Source organism: Elgaria multicarinata, chromosome 4, assembly GCF_023053635.1.
Source record: "Elgaria multicarinata webbii isolate HBS135686 ecotype San Diego chromosome 4, rElgMul1.1.pri, whole genome shotgun sequence".
Taxonomy (NCBI): Eukaryota; Metazoa; Chordata; class Lepidosauria; order Squamata; family Anguidae; genus Elgaria; species Elgaria multicarinata.
Window position 1 is genome coordinate 103,377,159 of NC_086174.1, and position 19,105 is coordinate 103,396,263.

At 42.0% G+C, this 19,105-nt stretch overlaps 3 protein-coding genes across 4 annotated transcripts in view; 2 read left to right on the top strand and 1 right to left on the bottom strand.

Annotated features, from left to right (window-relative positions):
- Window positions 1-1,155, top strand: part of MDN1 (midasin AAA ATPase 1) — a 119,069-nt gene extending 117,914 nt beyond the window's left edge. Inside the window, exon 102 of the mRNA XM_063124877.1 lies at window positions 275-1,155. Within this exon, the coding sequence (XP_062980947.1) occupies window positions 275-463 (189 nt within the window). The 3' untranslated portion in view covers window positions 464-1,155. The remainder of the gene's footprint in view (window positions 1-274) is intronic.
- A 2,794-nt stretch (window positions 1,156-3,949) lies between these two features.
- Window positions 3,950-8,260, top strand: LYRM2 (LYR motif containing 2). Its single transcript, XM_063124878.1, has 3 exons — window positions 3,950-4,033; window positions 6,735-6,875; window positions 7,808-8,260. The coding sequence occupies exons 1-3, from the start codon at window positions 3,989-3,991 to the stop codon at window positions 7,886-7,888; spliced, it is 267 nt and encodes an 88-aa protein (XP_062980948.1). The 5' UTR covers window positions 3,950-3,988; the 3' UTR covers window positions 7,889-8,260.
- A 3,338-nt stretch (window positions 8,261-11,598) lies between these two features.
- The window catches only part of ANKRD6 (ankyrin repeat domain 6), a 78,225-nt gene continuing 70,718 nt past the window's right edge, over window positions 11,599-19,105 (bottom strand). For both annotated transcript variants that reach the window (XM_063124881.1, XM_063124880.1), the window contains 3 exons: window positions 17,957-18,070; window positions 15,853-16,180; window positions 11,599-13,994 (listed from right to left, as the gene is read on the bottom strand). In XM_063124881.1, the coding sequence (XP_062980951.1) occupies window positions 13,438-13,994; window positions 15,853-16,180; window positions 17,957-18,070 (999 nt within the window). In that variant the 3' untranslated portion in view covers window positions 11,599-13,437. The remainder of the gene's footprint in view (window positions 13,995-15,852; window positions 16,181-17,956; window positions 18,071-19,105) is intronic.

Below are 19,105 nucleotides of genomic sequence, written 5' to 3' on the forward strand. Positions count from 1 at the left end.
AAAATCAATTAACTTTGGGTGCTAATGGACTAAGTGGGTGGAATATGACAATTTTAGGAATGAGATATGGGGGTGGGAGGTGGGAATGAAGCAGGAGAGAATTTAACGTTCTCAGCTTACTTCTCATAATTGCTCCCGACTATTCATTTAGTGTATAACACAATTGTTTCCTTTCTGTACTTTAATTTTGGAGGATCAAGAAATGCTGAGTGCTAGATATGGTACTTGTGTATAGCAATATCTACTCTTACCAACTCACCATTCTCATTCACAGGATTCCATCTTGGACATTAAAGTACCTGTGTTCAAACACCCTGGAGAATTGCCTATAATAAAGTCATATATGGAAGAATTTCCTTTTCCTTTCTACATAATTCTCAGAGATGTGAATGCTCTCCCAGAGACCCTCAGTGATGCACTCAGGCAGTGGTTTGAATTGGTAACTGCTTCAGACAGCCTGTAGAGTTTGCCAGGTCAAGTGAATATCTGGTTACCGGTTCATCAGTGAATTTGAGCTGCTGTTCAATTGAACCAGAAATCACACAAAACATGCATTCTCCCATGTCAGTGCTGGAGACTATGCAATTCATGGTGAATTCTGACTGTGTTCACTTACTTCCTTACCTATATCTGGAAATAGTGGAAAACAACCACCTCCCTTTTATTACTCTTTTGAATAATTTATTCTAAGTTTTATTTAGTATTTCTTTATCATTAAGAAATAAGCTATTCCTAAGACTCTGTTCCTATAGTAGTAAGAAGCTAGTTTTGCTTCTAAGAGAGGAAGTTGCAACTAGAACTGTTTAATTAAAATTTAAAAAATTGTCCTAGGTCATGTGTGAGTGGACCCTGTGTTGTGGGAGGGAGGAGACTTGGAATTTACACAGCCAAAAAAAAAACCCTACTTGAATACTTGAAACTGTTCCATGTTGCTGAATAGTTGCTGGTTGTCTGATAATGCTAGAAGGGTATTTTTATGACACAAAAGATGCTGCATTATCATTTTACACTGTGAAGGTTGCCTTCTGTCCAAGGCAAATACTAAGACAAGCATTTTGGGATCCTAAAAGCATGCACAGGACTCTTTTGCGCGCGCGCCAAACCCTTTTTTCATTGCAAAAACTATGCATCATTTGTGAGTAATAAAAATGGTTTTTTGTTTGTAATTGTGGTATCTGTTATTGTCAGAATTGGCTCAATTTGAAATCATCTAAGACAGTTTCACTCTATATTAAGCAACTTGTAAATTTAGGTAATTTTTGATATTCATCTTCAGCAGGCTGTCCATTCTTCCCTACAGAAGGAGGATGTCCTTTTATGTAATAATTGCAGTTGTTACTCAGCTATTTCATGAGACCCAGGTGTGTGTTCTGACATGGGAAAAACTAGTATTCAAAACCAGTGTATGATTTCTAGAAAAAATATATTCCACCCTTGTGGTTAGTAGTATATTAACTGCAGTAGAGTGCTAGTGCCATTGGTATCCATTGGATTATACCATGACACTACTGGTAATGCCGAGAAGTGTCCCTGGTTCACATACCTCCTTTAATGTCTGTGTAATTTAATAACTTCAAAAACAAACATTCTTAAGTCTTTAAAAGGACAATTTCAGGCTTTCCCCTCCCCATTTTGTTGGACCTCTTTTTTGTTTTTTTAATGAGTGCTTTTTTTAGGATGTTAACCTGCCCACGCTTTCTAGTTTGCAGCTTTCCTGCTTGTTCCTAACAGGTAAGCTTGAGTATACAGATCCTTTAGTACAGATCCTTTTAGTTCTCAAACGGTGGGCCAGGGACCACCAGTGGGGCCTCAGTCCTGCCCAGTGCCTCCTTGCTCACTAGCCCTGCAGCCTTTTGGCTGGATTGACTGATGCCAGCAGCAACGCCCTGTATGCGAAGTACATAGGCAACACATGGGAACTTGGTTAGGGGGCAAGATTATTGTATACGAAGTTGGAGAAGAGAAGACAGACGATAGAATGGCCAACTGAGTAGAAGGGAAAGAGAAGAAAGATGGGAAGAAGGGAGGTGAAAACTAATTTTCAGTTTTCTCTGTGGGTAGAAAATTTGAGAAGCCTTGTTTCAGTGCAGCAAGGCTATCCTGCAACAGTATAATGTAGTATTGGATTTTAAGTCTAAGGGCTTTTGTTCCTAATGGTCTTGAAAGGGCAAGAATCATAACTTGCTAGCTGTATATCAAGCAAAATTATCTGTTCTGCAATGTAAGCATAGGTTGCACCAGCATCCTTCCATTCTTTTCACTACTTACATCTAATTACAATTGGTGCATTCTTAATCTCACCTTTTGGCTTAGTTTCAGTTCATTTCCTACTCCTGAGTATATTCTGGGTAACTATAGTTATTTTTGGTAAGTATTCTTAAGAAACGAAGTCAGTTCCAAAGGAATGAGCCATGCAAGAGCATTGGGCCATGTGCAGATTGCGGGCAATACAGCAGGAGTGGGCAACTTATGGCCTTCCAGATGTGTTCTGAACTCCCATCAGCCCTAGCCAGCATAGCCAATGGTGAAGGCTGATGGATAGCTGCAAGTTGCTGAACCCCCGCTCTAGCATAATGAATGTAGAAAAATACTGGTGGGTGAAGAGAGAATCCATTGGATTTTTGTGTGATTCTTCATATTGTCAAGTAACAACCACTATATGGAGTTACTTACAGCAGCTTTGATGTACAAGTAAATCAGTCTTATGTAAGCATACAGCTTCATAAGAGGAGGTTCTTCAGTCCCAATAGCCTACTGCAAAGAATGAATATTATACTTAATGCATCCCTATCAGGTGCCCATTTAACTTTTTGTTTGAAAACCGTGTACAGATATTCTACAAAAGCCTGTTTCGCTATATGATCCTTTTGGATTTTTTCCTAATGAATTTGCTGTACTTCTACAAACTTTGGGGTTCCTCTAAGCCTACTGCTACTTCCCCTTCCGTTTGTGCTGTTTTAGCTATATAAGGGCCCATGCCTAAATAAATTCATTATGGACGGGGGTTGTAGTCCAGTACGTCTGGAGGGTACCCAATTGCAGAAGGCTCACATTAAAAATGTCCAGAAAAAAGTGTAGCAGCACAAGCTAGCCAGCTTATCTAAAGAAATCCTCACTTTTTGCCATCCTTTTGCTAAAATGAAACCTCCGAAGTATTTTGCATGGCTATTGCATTTTACACTAAACCTATTATGGCTGCTTTGTGGAGCTCTGCCTTAACAGTCACAAGGGAAAGTGTTATGGGAGTAAAATACTTCCTTGAACCTGGGCACTAAGGTGAGTACTGCTAAGAATGCACATGCCCTACCTGTCACGCTAGAAATAGAGCAGCAGGATCTACACTACTGCTTTATAACGGTTTATAACAGTAGTGACAACAGTTGGGGCCCAGGACACACTCCATATACAGTCTTCAAAACGTGTCATATCCTGCTTGGTGTAGATCTGGCAGGTGTGAGCAACCTGTGGCTCTCCGGATATCCTACAACGCCCATTTCCCCTCACCAGTAGGGCCAATTTGCCTGGGGCTGATGGGAGTTGTAAACCAAAACACCGGAGAGGAGCACGAATTGCCCACCCCCTGGCCTGAGGCCTCGAAGTGCTGAGCTAGAAGCGTCCCTCGCAGAGAAACACTCCTACGCGGCGTCCTTCCTTTTTACAAATGAGCCGCTTCCTGACTTCCCCAATAAATAATATCTGTACAAAGCGCGCTCCTTTCTCCGCGGAGGACTTCCGCTTCGATGCTTTAAAAAGGCAGCCGGGCGAGCAGCCAGAAAAGGAGCGAAGTTTCACCCGTACTCGAACCTCTCCTCCCCGCTGGCAGCAGCTTGTTGTTTTAAGCGGGTGTTGAGAAAGCCTCAGGCGGGCGCTGCTGCTGCTGCGTCGCGTCCTTCTCTCCGTCCCTAACGCGCCTTAGCCGGGCGGGGCGCTGAAGAGCCACCGCCGAATCACAGAGAAGCCGAGGGCAGGGAGCGGACAGCCGTCAGGCATGGCGGCGTCCCGGCTGCCCCCGACGGCGCTGACCCTGAAGCAGGTACAGGAGGAGGAAGGAGGGAGGGGAGAGGGGGGCCCGGGACCCACCAGCAAGGTGGCTCCCGCCCTTGCCGCCTCTGGGAAGCGGGCCCGGTGTCTTAGTGCCTCCTTATTGGGGACGGGAAAGAGGCTCCGGCCTGGCAACTCTGCGAGGCAGAGGCTCTAAAGAAGAGCGAAGAGGTTGGGTTGTTTTGCAGCAGATCCCAATGGCTGTTGTTTTCTTGGCAAGACTATTATTCGGTTTGTAGGCCTCCCCCACGCGGACCGGATTGACGCTCCACAGTGGTGCAGCTGCGTAAATTTAGACCCCGGACTAATGGTCTTATTCCCTCCCCCGCCCCAAGTCCTTCAGATGGGCATGCCTATTACTTTGTGTATGAAGCACACAACTATCTCCCCTGCCTCTGTTGCATACTTTAGAACTGCTTCTACATTCCTGCTATGTTGGAACTACAACATTAAAAACAGTTTGCCAACCCTGACGTAAAAGAAATACTCTCTGAGCATGTGTAGTTTTGAATTTTGAACTCATTTAAATCATAGCACCATCATGAGTACAGGAATAAAACGGAGCTTGCCCTTGTGTTGCTGCTCTCTCGGTGGTCTATTTGGGGGGGGGCGGGGCGGATGTCCTTAGGCTACAGGGCCCTGGACCACTGGCTGCACCTTTGGCTCTATGCCCCTAAGAACAGCCCAATCCTCAGAAAATGAATAGGTTCCCTCTCTGCGCCCCAGTTGCTGTAGTCCTCAAATTTAAGTCTTCTTGGATCATGTCTTTTTGTAGTTGGGCACCTGCTTTGCCAGGTGTTTGTTTTTGGTTCCTAGCAGGACACTTGTGCCATAAACCCTTGCATTACATTCAACTGGTGAAGCAGTTCCTAACACAAAGTTTGCATCCTGAAGGAAAAGCTTTCCAAGCTTAATGTCCAGAAGGAGATCTGGAAAAGTAATGTTGATCACTTGGTTTCAGAGTACAAAATATGCACACATAGAATAATATGTATGTGGCATACCTGTGTACAAATTACGGGGGAGAGTGGTGGTTAATCAACATATTCTACAGGGGTTATTTATGTGGGCATGATTTTTTCTATACTGTTGCTACACATTTAAGATGGTGTTGAGAGGCTATTTCAGAATTGTTCTTGTTCCACTTTCTACAGTTTATGCTGCTCTTCTCTCTGCAGTGGACAAGAAGAACTTTAGGAAGAAGAGCAAGCTCCATTCTTGACATATTCTCACAGTAGCTGAGGGAGGAGGTGGCTTTTCCCAGCAACAATATGTTGTTTTGAGCAATCCCTGTTGTAATTTAAAGCCTTTTTTGTTGGGTAGAGATGAAAAATGCTAGAACTGGTTTGTTGATAAGGGATCAACACAACTCCCTTCATTTTTGGACTCTCTTCTGGGTGTGGCTATGGGGACTGACATGATGAGCACATGCACTTCAAAATTTACTACTACTCTTCTGCCACTCACATGCAATATTACCCATGCCTTAAATCAAAGACCCAGGCAAATGCACTCTGTATCCAATTGGCCGGCTGATGTAGTGTGTTGATATGACAGGGTACATGTAGAATGCTTACACAGATATGTGCTTTACCTGTGGCCATCATGCTTTTGCTGTGAGTGTCTTGACGGATTGAATGTTTTAACTAAAGTAATTTTATAATAGGTGGGCAAATAGTGTGTGTGTGAACTAGTAGTTTGGAGAAGAATCGAGAATTGCCTGTGGATGTTACTCATCCGCCTGGTTCAGACAACACGCTAAGCCATGCGGCTTAACCACAAAATGGTTAAGGGAATGCATTAACATTAATACATTCCATTAACTATTTTGTGGTTAAGCAGCATGGTTTAACACATTGTCTGAACCAGGCCATCATTTGTTACTCAGGTGAAAAAGATACATTTGTATTGGGCTACAGAAAAGAAAACTTTTTCATAGTGAAATACGCGGCAACTTGTGTCATAATTGGGCATTTTCATTGTAGTGCTTGAATAATAGCTTTGAAAAGATCAGAAAAATAATACCAAAGACTGCTTTTATTCTACTTTTCATCTGGATCACTGCAAGTAGACTAGCTGGGAAGAATGGTAGCTAGAAGAGCAAAAGAACAGGGAGGGGTTTTAACGGACCACTTTCTTTATTTGCACAGGTTCAAATGCCTCCAAGTTAAAACAAGAGTGGGCAACTTCAGAGGGTTGTGAGGTTGCATTCTCCTTCCTCCACCCTGAACCATCTTGGGGCTGAAAGTGTCTATGTGGCTGCATTCTGTTTGGGGAACAAGGTGCACAGAGAGTGTGCATCTTGTTTCCTGGTGGAAACACACTCTTCCCACCACCCCCAGCCCAGCAAACAGTTATTTGCCAAACTGGATGTGCGTTTGTGTGTCTGCTGCGAATCCAGTGGCATGGTGGTAGTGGGAGCCAAGCTGTGGAAGCCCGGAACTCAGTGAGGGCTGCAAAACTCCCACTGGGAGCCCATATGTGGCCAATGGACTATGTGTTGCCTACCCTGGAGTTAAAAAGATCCCAAGCAGTTGGTTTGGAAGCTTCTGGCCCTCAGAGTAGACAGTGGTGGACGAGATGCTCCAGTGGACTAACTCACTTTAAGACACCTTCATATGTTCATATCCACATGGAAAGATCTCTGGCTTATGCCAAAGAGTCCATCCTTCCTTTTGCTTGATACCTTGTAGTTCTTGAGAAGGCAGCAGGTTCTTCAGCTGTACAGAAAAATTCTGCAGGCAATTCGTCAAGCACCTAAAGAAGCGGATCGTCACTACTTGAGAGACTGGGCAAGGGAAGAGTTCAAAAGAAATAAAGATACTACAGATGAGGTGAGAAATAGTTATCAATGAGACCATCTATACATGCTTGGTACACTGCAATTGGAAGTTGTGCTCGTATTCCTGCATCATTAAAAGGTCTTCCACAAGACCTCTAAACGGCCTCTTCAAAACACCCAGTGATGACTAAGAAATTATTATCAGTGCTTTTCAGCTGCATGTCCATGGTAGAGTGGACAAAAATGGTTTTGGGAATATTTGTTAAATTATCCTAGAACAGACATTTCCAAGGCTGATTTTGTCATGTGTGGGCAGACTTCAGACTGGTAGAATCCTTCATTTTCTTCTAGCAGGCTGAGATTCTCCAGCTGATGTCTGGACTTAGAATTTGAGAATGCTGAGCCCTGCTATTTCTTTGGAGCACCAGAGCTGAGCGCACAGCCCTTCCACACAAGGGGTTAGATGCAGATTTAGGCATGTGCAACTGAGCTGACAGAAGTGGATTTTCCTGCCCTCCTTCCTCATGACAGACCCTTCAACTGCTACACAGAGGATTGAGGGACGCTGCTGTGGTGTGGGGAAAGGGGGGGGGATTCCCCAAAATTGGGTAGAGGCAGCTTTTGTGAGTTCTAGCTTATTGTGAATGAGCTGTATGCTCAGTCTGTTTGCTCCCACTTTGCTACCCTTCACTGCAACCACTAAACAAACCAGGAAGGGCTTATTTTGCATGTTTTCCAAATAAGGATTCCTAGCATGTTGCTGTCAATCAAGCCAGGACAAACCCTGGTTTGTGATTCAGGCTTGTGAAGGGAGCAAAAAGCCCAAGATCCTTTGGTTTGTTTAGTGAAGTGGGAACAAATAGGCTGCATCCTCCAGTACACAGCTCATTCACAATGCTGGCTTATCTCGTGCAAATTCAGCCATTGTGTGTGACTACATACACTTTACATGTGTTTACTAAGTAAAATATTTTTGCTTTACAGGATGCAATTAGGATGATGATCACTCAGGGCAACCTTCAGCTTCGAGAACTTGAAAGAACACTAAGGCTGGCAAAATCCTAGCCTACTGTTTGTGGGCCACAACTTCCTCAGAAGACATTACATTGGAAGGACCTCTCACACAACTCATACAGGTGATTCGTGTACAGACTTCCTAAGAAGTGAGAAAAACTGGGCAGGGTGGTAGTGCTGTGTTAGGGTGGGAATGCTCAAACTTATGTGAAACTGAAGATGTGATGGGAAGAAATATACAAGAAGCAGGAGCAAAAGTAATATCTAAGTCTGAACCATATCTTAAACATGCAAAAGTGGAGTTTATTACCTCAACATTGTAAATTGCACCTGTGAACTCCAGAATGTAACCAAGTGCTGGAATAACTTAATAATATACTAGTTTTGTTTATAGCTTTGTCAAATTAAAGAACTGGCTCTTTACCTATTTGTCTTTCATACTAATAGCACCCCATCCCACCACCCTGGCAGGTATCAAGAAGCATCTCTGTGGGAAACAGGGTGTTGGATAGATGCACCTTTACTCTGATCCAACAGGACTCACCTTAGGTTCTGCTTCTCTCAGTTATGTTAGAACAAAAACATACTTTTAACTATACAAGGGGTTTACTGGAAGCTGAACTTTTTCAGGTCTTTATGAGAACAGTCTTTGTTTTGCAATTAGTTGTCTAGATATTCATCACCTTTAGAAGAAACAGCTGTAAATTTGTTGAGGTCCCAGAAATTAAAGCTCTTGGAACGGTTTATACAAACCAATATGTATATTCTCTACATGGCACAAATAATCCAATAGGAACTGTACAGGTAGTTTCTATACAAAATTACATTTGATAGGTAATAATTTAGTTCCAGAATTGTTAGTTACAACAGAATACACATCCATTTATGAACTTTGTTTAGTTTGTTCAGCTATTTGTAGAAGATATGGAATACGAAGAGAGCTTATCCCAAAGTCTCCAGTAGAATGCAGTAGTCTACAGTCCTATGTATTTTCCTTAGCAATTTACAGTGACTTCTCTTACAGTGATTTCAAGCTATTCTTTACTGTTATGAGGGTGGGGGGACTAAAACAATTATTAAACTAGAAGGGATGCTTGCTATCCATTTTGCTTTATAGGGCAATTATGCAGGTGGGGTGCTTTATAGAAGGACTGTTCCTAGAGAAGAGAACAAGTGGACAACTCTGCACACTTACTTTGGAGTAAATTTCTGGGACTTGCTTCTGAATAAACACGCAGAGGATTAGGCTGTAGGTAATTTACAATGTTGAAATTACAGCATTGTTTTTTTAAAAAATTGTATAACCTTTTCCCTAGTATAGAAAGTTAATTGGTTTATCAGACCCACTTAGGTGTTTTATTAATTTATGTTGAGAGACTGGGATTTATTTTTGATGGTAAACTTTCCAAACCCTGCATCAAAGTAAGTGGGCAGGGCTCCAAGCGGAGAGCTCCAACATTGGCGACTCCCAAGAGAAAGCGGAGATGACCTTCGTTTTTTTCATCTTTCATGGGTTTGCAAAAACTACCCCTCTCCTATTGCAAGCAGTGAGAGGGAATTTATTTATGCTAGGTCCAGGGATGCTGTAACTTTTCTCCCATGCTGAGGATGGGTTGGGGAGGACTTTGCATTATGTTTATCCAAGGTCTCTCCCAGCATGCTCATTGCCAGCCACCAACGCACCCTGTTCCCCCTCTTGCCCCCCCCCCCCCCCCGCTTCCCCTGATGTCAGAGAGGTAAGAGCTGTGGAGGTTTCTGCAGAGTTTCTCCCTCCAAGGACTGTGTACTCTCTTTGTGTATCCTTGGAGGGGGGAAAGCCACTCTATCCTTTGGCCTCTGGGATGTCTTCCAGAGGACTGCACTTAAGTTAATTTTAAAGAATGACAAATAACAATTAGTTCATTGTTAACCTAATTGCTTCACAATAAGTAATGGTGTATTGTTCTAAAAATAATACACAGGACCTAGGATGCTCTTTGAAAAACAAGGCCTTTCCTTCTACTTGATTTTAGAGCAGCAGCACTGAAAGCAATTCCACCTCCACAGCCTAGTGAGGTAAATGCACAAGTTTCAGCTGGCAATTCTCTCCTTCATCCAGCTTGCTCTGGATCTAACATGAAGAATAAATCTAAGTTGCAAAAAATGCTACATTGCCTAGACCATTACCCCATATACAACAGTGACACAGATTAACAATACATTCCCCTAGAATTCACATTTACTGTAAATGGAACTGAGCTTCTATAATGTTAGGTTTCCACACCCATCCCTTCACTAGTTTTTTTTAGTTCTTAAGGCACTGTTAGAAGCCAAGATCATTTGTAAAAGTGATACAGCTCTTCAGCATCCTTGCCACAAATGAAAAAAAAAAGCCTAGCTTGTTTTCTGTGTGTTGTGGGCAACTTGAATGAGGATAGTGAGGTGCTAGCCTTGAGGAAACATTACTTGCAAGGGCTTTTTTGTTCACTGCAATGGAAGTAGCAGATCCATGTGCATGTTCTTTTACATTTGCAGCTTTCCTCTTGTTTGAAGAGCACTGAAAAAAACCTCAGAAGGTCCCGGAGTGCGATGCTGGCATAGAACCATCCTTAGGCACACCTAAATCCACCTGAAATCAGTGGGACACTTGTGCATCCCATGGATTTTAATGCAACTTACATACACCTGACGTTCCCTGGACTGAACCCTCTGGCCCTGACTGACGGGTCCTACTCAATTGCGCACATACTGCTGCATGGGAAGAGCTGCATGCATTCACCAAAAGATTACACGGGGGTGGAGGAGAGAGTACAGCTAGACTTGGTGTCCCCTCCCACAAACAAACTAATTAGCACTGCCAAAGACTACTGTACCATTATTTGTAAATGACCCAACTGCCCAAGGACTACTGTACATATAGCCCAGAGCATTGCATATGTGATGTTTTACTCTGTGATGGCACACTTGTATGAAAGATGGAAAGGGGTATAATACATTTTTTAATGTACATAATGCAAGTTCTCAAGAAATTATTAAGGAATCATGTAGGTATATCACACAATCCGCTGTCCCACAATATGTTTGTGTTACGTGCAGCATTGTAACAATTTCAACCCATGCATATTTAATATGCTTACATATTTCTGGATTATAGGATTTAAATTCACTATGTGATTTAAATTAAATCTCTTTTGCCCAGAGAGGGGTATAAACCATAGGAACACATGGTCTATTCTGTTGTGAAAGTAAAAAATGTAGACTATTTGGATTATGAAACATGAGACTTTTGTGCATAAAAACCTTTATGTACTTTTCCATACACAACCATCTCACTTCTCCAAGGACTTAATTCAAGATGTTTTATACTCTTGAGTGAGAAGTAAGTTCTGTGTCTGGGAAAATGTGTCCTCAATTCAGCTTTATTTGTGTAAGAATATGGATGGGGAAGCACATTCAAATGCACATCATCATGTACTTCTCATTTGAATCAACACAGTGTAGACAGACTATCCTCACTGAGTTGCACATCCAGTTTATGCCAGTGGTTCCCCATTCTGCAAGTAATACACATGTAAAATACTCCTTAACCGGATTGGGCTGATTTACTTTTGAAAAAGCAATGGTGGTACTGGTCCAAACTGTGTTCTAATATTAATAAGAACTGATGCAGTGACATCATTTTAATTATTATTATTTACTAAAATTGAAGACTCTTTTAAAAACATATTAGCAAAATATTCTAATTAACGGAGGCTGAATGTTAGAACATTTTGAAGGCCCAGACCACCCAGGGGCAAATTGTACATGAAAACCTTAATGCAGATTTCAGGACTGGCTTTGTTAAAAAAAGTAAAGGGCAGAATCTAATGCTGCCCATGTGCCAGCAGGAACTACCATTAGTGCAAACAGAAGCCAGCACTTTGTAATGCAACCAGAAAGAACAGAAACACTTGTTTTGCGAACGGGGCAGGTCAGGGGAGCTTGCTGACCTGCTCCATTCTGGAAACAGGCATTACGGGGGTTCTTTTAGGAAGCACTAGTTTCTGTTGTAATAGCGGTGGTTCCCCTGGACACAACAGAACTAGTGGAGGCACAGCGGCAGTAATGGACTCTGCCCTAAAGTTATATGTGGGGGAGTGCAGTTAAGACAAAATTTACTTTAGGATAAAGATGGTCAACTTCAGTATTCACTTGGGCCACTTTATCTTTCAAACAATGGACTTTGGACAGGAAGCATATGTTTCTACCATCTAGCAGGAATTGCTTCACAATTATTAAGCACACGTGCTCAGGCACAGAATTGCAGGCAAATATAAGCATTTACATATTACATACCAAATTCAAAAGCATTGTAGTGTTATAGCACGCCTGGGCAACTTGTTTTTGCCTACAACTCCCATCAGCCCTAGCTAACATTGCCAGTGGTGAGTTGTAGGCCAAAATATCTGGAGAGCCGCAAGTTGTCCACCCCTGTATTAAGGTATGGAATATTTCGATTTCTTACAGCTTAAGAACATTTTGTTTCCTTTATGAGAGAGACTGGCCAACTTGTTACTGTATCTTGATTAGAATATCGGGGGTATTCCAATTGGTGTCCAAATAAGGATTTCTTTCGGGACCAGGTCAACCCTATGGACTATTACTGTTTAATGATAGATAAGGTATTAGCCTTTAATGGATTTGCTGTAATACTTAAGACCGTTTTTTCATAAGAATGTTCTTTTAAAATCAAATATCCTTTCAAATATATTAAGATTATATTCAAATATATTGCCACTACCACTAGATGCAAACAAACCAATCAGCTTTTTGGCAGAAAGTGGGGAAAAGTAGGAAAAGCTAAATCCACCCCACCCAGTCTCTGTCTCCCAAAGAGCTGATCAGTATAATTCTGACTTGACAGAGCTACACATAGGCAGCACATAGGTTGAGTTTGGGATTAACACACACACACACCATTTGCGTGAACAATCCTCTATACAGTTAAGGACATGTGCATAGAAGCAAGCTTCTCACACATGTATAGCTGGATCAGGACAGGGGAGCACATGGAATTCATAAAATGGAAGGGTGGTCCTGTGCAAGAGTAAGAGCTAGGCTTGCTAATGTTGGCTGCTACTTTTATTTTCAAAAGGATACATGAGCACTCCTGGGCTTCAGTGGTACAGCAAAAGAATACTCAGCTTCAAAAGAATAATGTTAATAATATAGAAAGTAAAATTTAAAATTATTCACAAAATGGCACAGGCATTGAAGAAATGGGGGAGGAGAGTTCTATCTCTCATCCCCAGTGATATAGCCCCGATAGGTCATGTAACAACATTCTACACAGAATTGCTATCACAACTGGCACACTACATTATGGGAATAAAATCAACATTTTTCCAGCAATGGGAGGATAAAAACCAATGCGGTTTCCCCAAAAGGAAATTCTACTTTGAAGAAACAAATCTAGATTCCTTACAATCACTGCATGAACATCATCCTCATTGTTTGGAAAGGCCACAAATCCAACAAGTGTGGAACAGCTTGTAGATTACCCCCTGGGGGGAAAAATAGCTTAATTGCTGTTTGTAACATAGCAGTTCCTCTATATCTTTTCATCAGCATGAAAAAATATGCTAGTTTTCCTTCTGCACTTTAGTCCTTAGCTTATACAGTTCCTCTTCCAAACTTTTGATATGTTCTTTGAGAACTGCTTTATCTTCCTGGGCTTTCTGGTCAGCTTGGCTCCGAGCTTCTTCAATCTTCCTTTCATACCACTTCTCCATCTGAGTGGACACAGCCTCAAAGAAGTACTGTGTAATTTCCAGAGCCTGAGAAGTGCCTGCAAGTTGAGAGCTGGGCTCGTTTCCTCCCGAGGCAGGAAATGGCTGCTGGGTCGATTGAGTCCCTCCAGGTTGATGGGGCCTGTGCTTCAACTGGCCACTTCTGCTAGGTTTCTTTGTTTGAGTTCCCTTCTCTATAAAGCAGCCACTCTGAGACTCCATCTTTGTCAATTCAGCAGAAGCCTGGGAAACAGTTTGTACTTTAGCATGCCTTAATTTGGAACCTGAGTATTCGGCTGGTGGCAGTTCCTGTTGCAATCTGCTGAAACCTGCTTTGTCCTTGGGCCTCACAACCTGAGGAGATGCTGCAGAAGGAGTTGGGCCAGCACCAACTAACTGTTGTTCTGTTCCTGTAAATAAGAATACAAACAATGAGTTGTTTTTCTACGCACAGTGATATGAAAAAGCAGGAAGGGTAGAGGGCTGGTTCACGCATGCAGGTTGATCACTGGAAAAGTACAACACCAAGTGAAAATGTTTAATAGGCTATCACAAATGCAATACTTCCTAGACGTTCAGACTCCCTTCAGAGGCCCCGCTCCATCTGCTCCCAACCAAGTGAGAGGGAGGGCCTTCTCTGCAGCAGCCCCTCAGCTACCCAAAAGCAACTTGCCTAGCACCTTCATCATCTTTCCAGCATCAAGTGGAGACCTTTATATTTACCCAGGACTTTTAAACAAATAGCATTTTTGTTGCTTAGCGCTCAGTTTTAGTAGTTTTGTTTGTTAAAAGCTTTCAAAGCTTTTCTGCCATAAAAAAGGGGGAAGTTTTTAAAGGCTGCTTTTTCTGTTTTTTTTTTTTGTTGTATTGTAAAAACCTTATTGTATCTTAATATTGGGTTGGATCCAGATTTAAGCTGGATCAACTGTATTGGCAGAAGTCAATTTCCCCACACTCTTTCCCATGACAGCCCTCTGAAAGCGCTACACCAGGAGACCCTGCTGATTGGGGTGCGTGAGCTTTGGAAGGTGGGGGATCCACAAAAATTAGGCTGTGGGACGTTAAGCAAGTGGAGCTCTTCTTCTTGCGGAAGGCAGATCCTGGATCCATCCCCCACCTACTCACCCCGTATTTATTCTCAGTTCTGTAAGGTGTGCAGAGAACATATATTGATGGATGGCCATATAAATATGGTAAATAAATATTCTCACTTTAATCAACCTTGTTAAGTTTCCCTTTCAGGTTATCCTCCTTTACAGTTTTAATAAGCGCTCTCCAGAGTTCCAGCGGCTGCCAAATGTAACTAGCCATCTTTACAAGGTCACAAAGTACTGAAGGAGGTTTATATTTACGTTGCAGGGCTATCTGCTGCACTGTGTTTGATTGCTTTAACTATTTTAAGTAAACTCATTTACACTTGAAATTATAGTGCTTTTTTAGGTTTGTAATGCTGACAAATGTTATTCAGGAGCAATATGTGCACCATAGACTAAACCACCCCACACAAAGTCCTTAAGAGGCTTCACTCTTGCATCAGAAGAAAAAGGTCCGTCATTACAGTACATTTTAATCTGGTTTTTGTGTGTGTGTGTGTTTTGGCCTCCTGCTATTCCTGTTCTTGTTCTAGGAAAAAAAAGACTGTGTTTGGGCACTAGGTAGGGTGGTTGGTGGGGGTGGGCAGACATGACCTTCTCGGTGCTCGATTTTGCTCAGTTTTACTTCCGTTTTGCAGGGCGGTGTGCAGGAGAGATTTGAACCAAAGTAAGGGAGCTTTGCCCATCTTTAACCATAGCTCATTCTCTTAACCATCTCTACACTGCCTAATTGAAGGTCTGTAGCTCACCGACAGATCACCTGCTTTGAAATTCAGATGGTCCCAGGTTCAATTTCCAGCGTCTCCAGGTAAAGCTGGAAAAAAATCCTGCCCGAAACCCCAGAAAGCCATTGCTGCCAGTCAGTGTTGGCAATATTGGGCTAGATGGGCCAATGGTCTGACTCAGTATAAGGTGGCTTCCTATGTTCTTCTTGAGAACAATGTATAGTGACATCTGCTTTTAGCTCCTTGTGGCAAGCACCTTAAAACCACTCTGATGGGTAGGGAAGAGGGTAGGAAGAAGGTGTGTATGTTACCTATGATCAAAAATAAAAAACGTACAGGTGGAATTTATATTGACTATATTTCTATGCCGCAGGAACCTCGCGTTATTTTTGTTAAAATAGACTAATATTGCAACCCCTCCGGAAAATGCTAACACAAACAAAAAATACCTGATGTACTGGCTTGTTGAACAACAAAGTATTGCTTCCCAAAGCTCTCTTCTGTCATTGGCATTCTACTCCTTCCAGTATCTTCTGAGAGACTGTTCTGAAGAGCAATGCAAGAATGCTGCTGGGAGCCATCCGACTGCAGTGGCGTTTGGCTAGTTTTACAGTCCTTTGTACTATGAAGGTTCTCTGTATCCAGAGTCTCAGTGAGTGATTCACATGTGGACAGGGTTGATTTTGGTCTTGAAGATCTAGAATCTCCAGAAAGCTTCAACTCCAGATTCTGAATTTTTAACATGCACCAAGCTTTCAGTTCTCCTACCAAAGACATCTGTTAAAAAAAGAAAATCTACATATAAATCAAAAGGGAACTAACATCTATCTCAATTCCTGGCTGCTAAAATGCATGTTGGGTTACTTTTGCACTCTGATCCAAACATATTTACTCAGACTAAAACAACACGGAGTTCAATCGAGCTATCTCCTGTCCTTCCTAGTAAGACCATTTAGGATTGCAACCTTAGTAGAAAGGATGTTTTCCTTATAAACCTATGGTAATGGATATTAATTGCACATTGAAACTGAACATTTGCAGCTTGGAACAATTATTATTATTATTATTATTATTATTATTATTATTATTATTATTATTATTATTTCTATACCACCCCATAGCTGAAGCTCTCTGGGAGGTTTACAAAAGATTAAAACAGTAAAAAAGATCTACAAAATGTAAAACATAAAACACAAAGAAACATACATTTAAAAACAGTCATTGAGCTATCAACCAAACTTAAAACATGTCTAGGATTGATTTAAAAACTCATCACGTGCTGCTAAATGTTAGGGAAAAGAGAAAAGCCTTGACCTGGTGCCGAAAAGATAACAACGTTGGTGCCAGGCAGGCCTCATGGGGGAGATCATTCCATAATTGGGGTGCCACCATTTATAGCCACATCATGATCTGTGGCAATGTGCCAGTACCACAGTAGATTCTATCATCAGTATATAATTGAGACAAAGCCATTATTGGACCAGACTGGAAATAAAAGACTACCCTTACTTTGAGATAAGATTATTACTACTATATTCAATCTGTAAGATGGTGAGGATTCTTGAGGATGCCAAGCAGAGGTATTGTTATCTCATCCTTACAGGCTATGAAAGTGTAATTGGCGCAAGGTCATTGAGTGAGTTTCACAGTTGAGGGGAGACCTAAACCTAGGCTTCCCTGTCCAGGTCTAGTAATATAACCGTCAACAATCACAGGGCTGCTTCTCAGCTTGGTGCCACCTAAAAAGAGGTATCTGCCGTCCTTTGTTTTTCCATTACAAATGAAAACTCAACTTTTAAAATAACTAACTGAAAGCATTTCCCTGCAAGATTTTTAAAAAGTGGAAGTTCAGATGTTATCTACCTGAAAGGCAGTCAAAACTCATGAATCCAGTAAGAAGGGGATGATTTATTTTACCAGAATATTTGATAATAACTGGTCCTTTTAAATCTCTTGCACATTTTCAACAGCAAAAAGAACAGTCTTCCCCAAATAAATGTACTGGACTACACATGTTGGCTAGGAATGATGGAAGTTTTAGTCCACAACATCTGGACACCACTAGATTGGGGAAGCCTGAAAGACCATAGAAACTGAGAAACTGTTTAAATGCCCTTATTTCCAACCATCCAAATTAAGTTGTGAATGTTCAAAATAAAATGTTTTCTTCTATAACCAGAGATTTCACCCATCCACCCCCCCAAAACACCCTGTTGTCACATTTAAGGTTCTTCCAGACAGAGAGCTCTAGCACTGCTAATCAGAAGGCATTGTGCTGTGATTCCATTCTTTTTTCCCTTAACAGATTTTCTTCAGAGGGAGGAAGCGGTGGAAAAACACAGGATGGTTATGAGTGGAATAGGATGTCTGGACTCCACGACAAATGTTACACTGCAAAACTCTGTGAATAAAGGCAGATCAAATGCACCATAAAAGCCTCATCTGGAAGCACCTTGATTGCTTCAGACAAGCACCCTGCCTTTTCCACTTCAATGACTGTTCAAATTTCTCATCATTCCAGACACTCCATGAGAAATTTGTTTTCTCTTATACCTGGCGTTTCTCCCCTTCATTTTTTTCCAATTCAGTGTGCTCTTGAAGACGATGAAGGCACTCTGTTCTTTCTGCTGACAGCCTCTCTGCCATTAATTTGTCTAAAACACGGAGCTGTAAGAGAACAGAAAGGTTTAAGAGAAATGACGTCAATGCATACATTAACTTATTAAAGGAACGATCCTATGGCCCCTAGACAATGACTCCCCTGCTCCCCACCCCACCTCAACCCTGGGAGGGCAGGAACCTGGAGAGGCCAGGATACAAGCTATCCTTAGGCCTCTCCAGCCTTCTTCCCTCTGAAATGCAGAGTAGGAGGACAGGGAGGTGAAGATCACCTCTGCCATTCCTCCCACTCTGTATAGGATGACCTATAGAATATGAGCCAACAGTGTGATGTGGCTGCAAAAAAAAGCAAATGCTATTTTGGGCTGCATTAATAGAAGTATAGCTTCCAAATCACGGGAGGTACTCCCCACACTTCAAGAAGGATACAGACAAGCTGGAGTGTGTTCAAAGGAAGGCAACAAGGATGATCAGGGGTCCGGAAACAAAGCCCTAAGAGGAGAGACTGAAAGAACTGGCCATGTTTAGCCTGGAGAAGAGAAGATTGAGGGGAAACATGATAGCACTCTTCAAATACTTGAAAGGTTGTCACACAGAGTAGGGCCAGGATCACTTTTCGGTTGTCTCAGACTGCAGGACACTGAATAATGGGCTCAAGTTACAGGAAGCCAGATTCCAGCTAGACATCAGGAAAAACTTCCTGACTGTTAGAGCAGTACGACAATGGATGCAATTACCTAGGGAGGTTGTAGGCTCCCCCACACTAGAGGCTTTCAAGAGGCAGCTGGATGGATTCCTGCACTGAGCAGGGGATTGGACTCTATGGCCTTATAAGCCCTTCCAATTCTACTATTCTATGATTCTGTGACTCTGACCATAAGCTCCCAAGTTCAATTATCACAATAGGACTGTGCCCTAAATTTTGTTACTTAGCAAATCTCCCTTGGCCCCAATGATAGACCTAAAAAGGGCAGCTGAGAAAAGCATCTAAGAAAGAATGTGAATAAAAATATCCATTTCAATGTTTAAAAAAACCATGCACTACAAATTGGCTGCAGGCAAGTGTCTAAAGCAGAGCAAGGC

Coding starts and splice junctions, on each gene's coding strand:
- LYRM2 (XM_063124878.1), top strand. CDS start 3,989: ATGGCGGCGTCCCGGCTGCCCCCGACGGCGCTGACCCTGAAGCAG. Junction 4,034..6,734: donor CGGCGCTGACCCTGAAGCAG/GTACAGGAGGAG, acceptor GATACCTTGTAG/TTCTTGAGAAGGCAGCAGGT. Junction 6,876..7,807: donor ATAAAGATACTACAGATGAG/GTGAGAAATAGT, acceptor TTTGCTTTACAG/GATGCAATTAGGATGATGAT.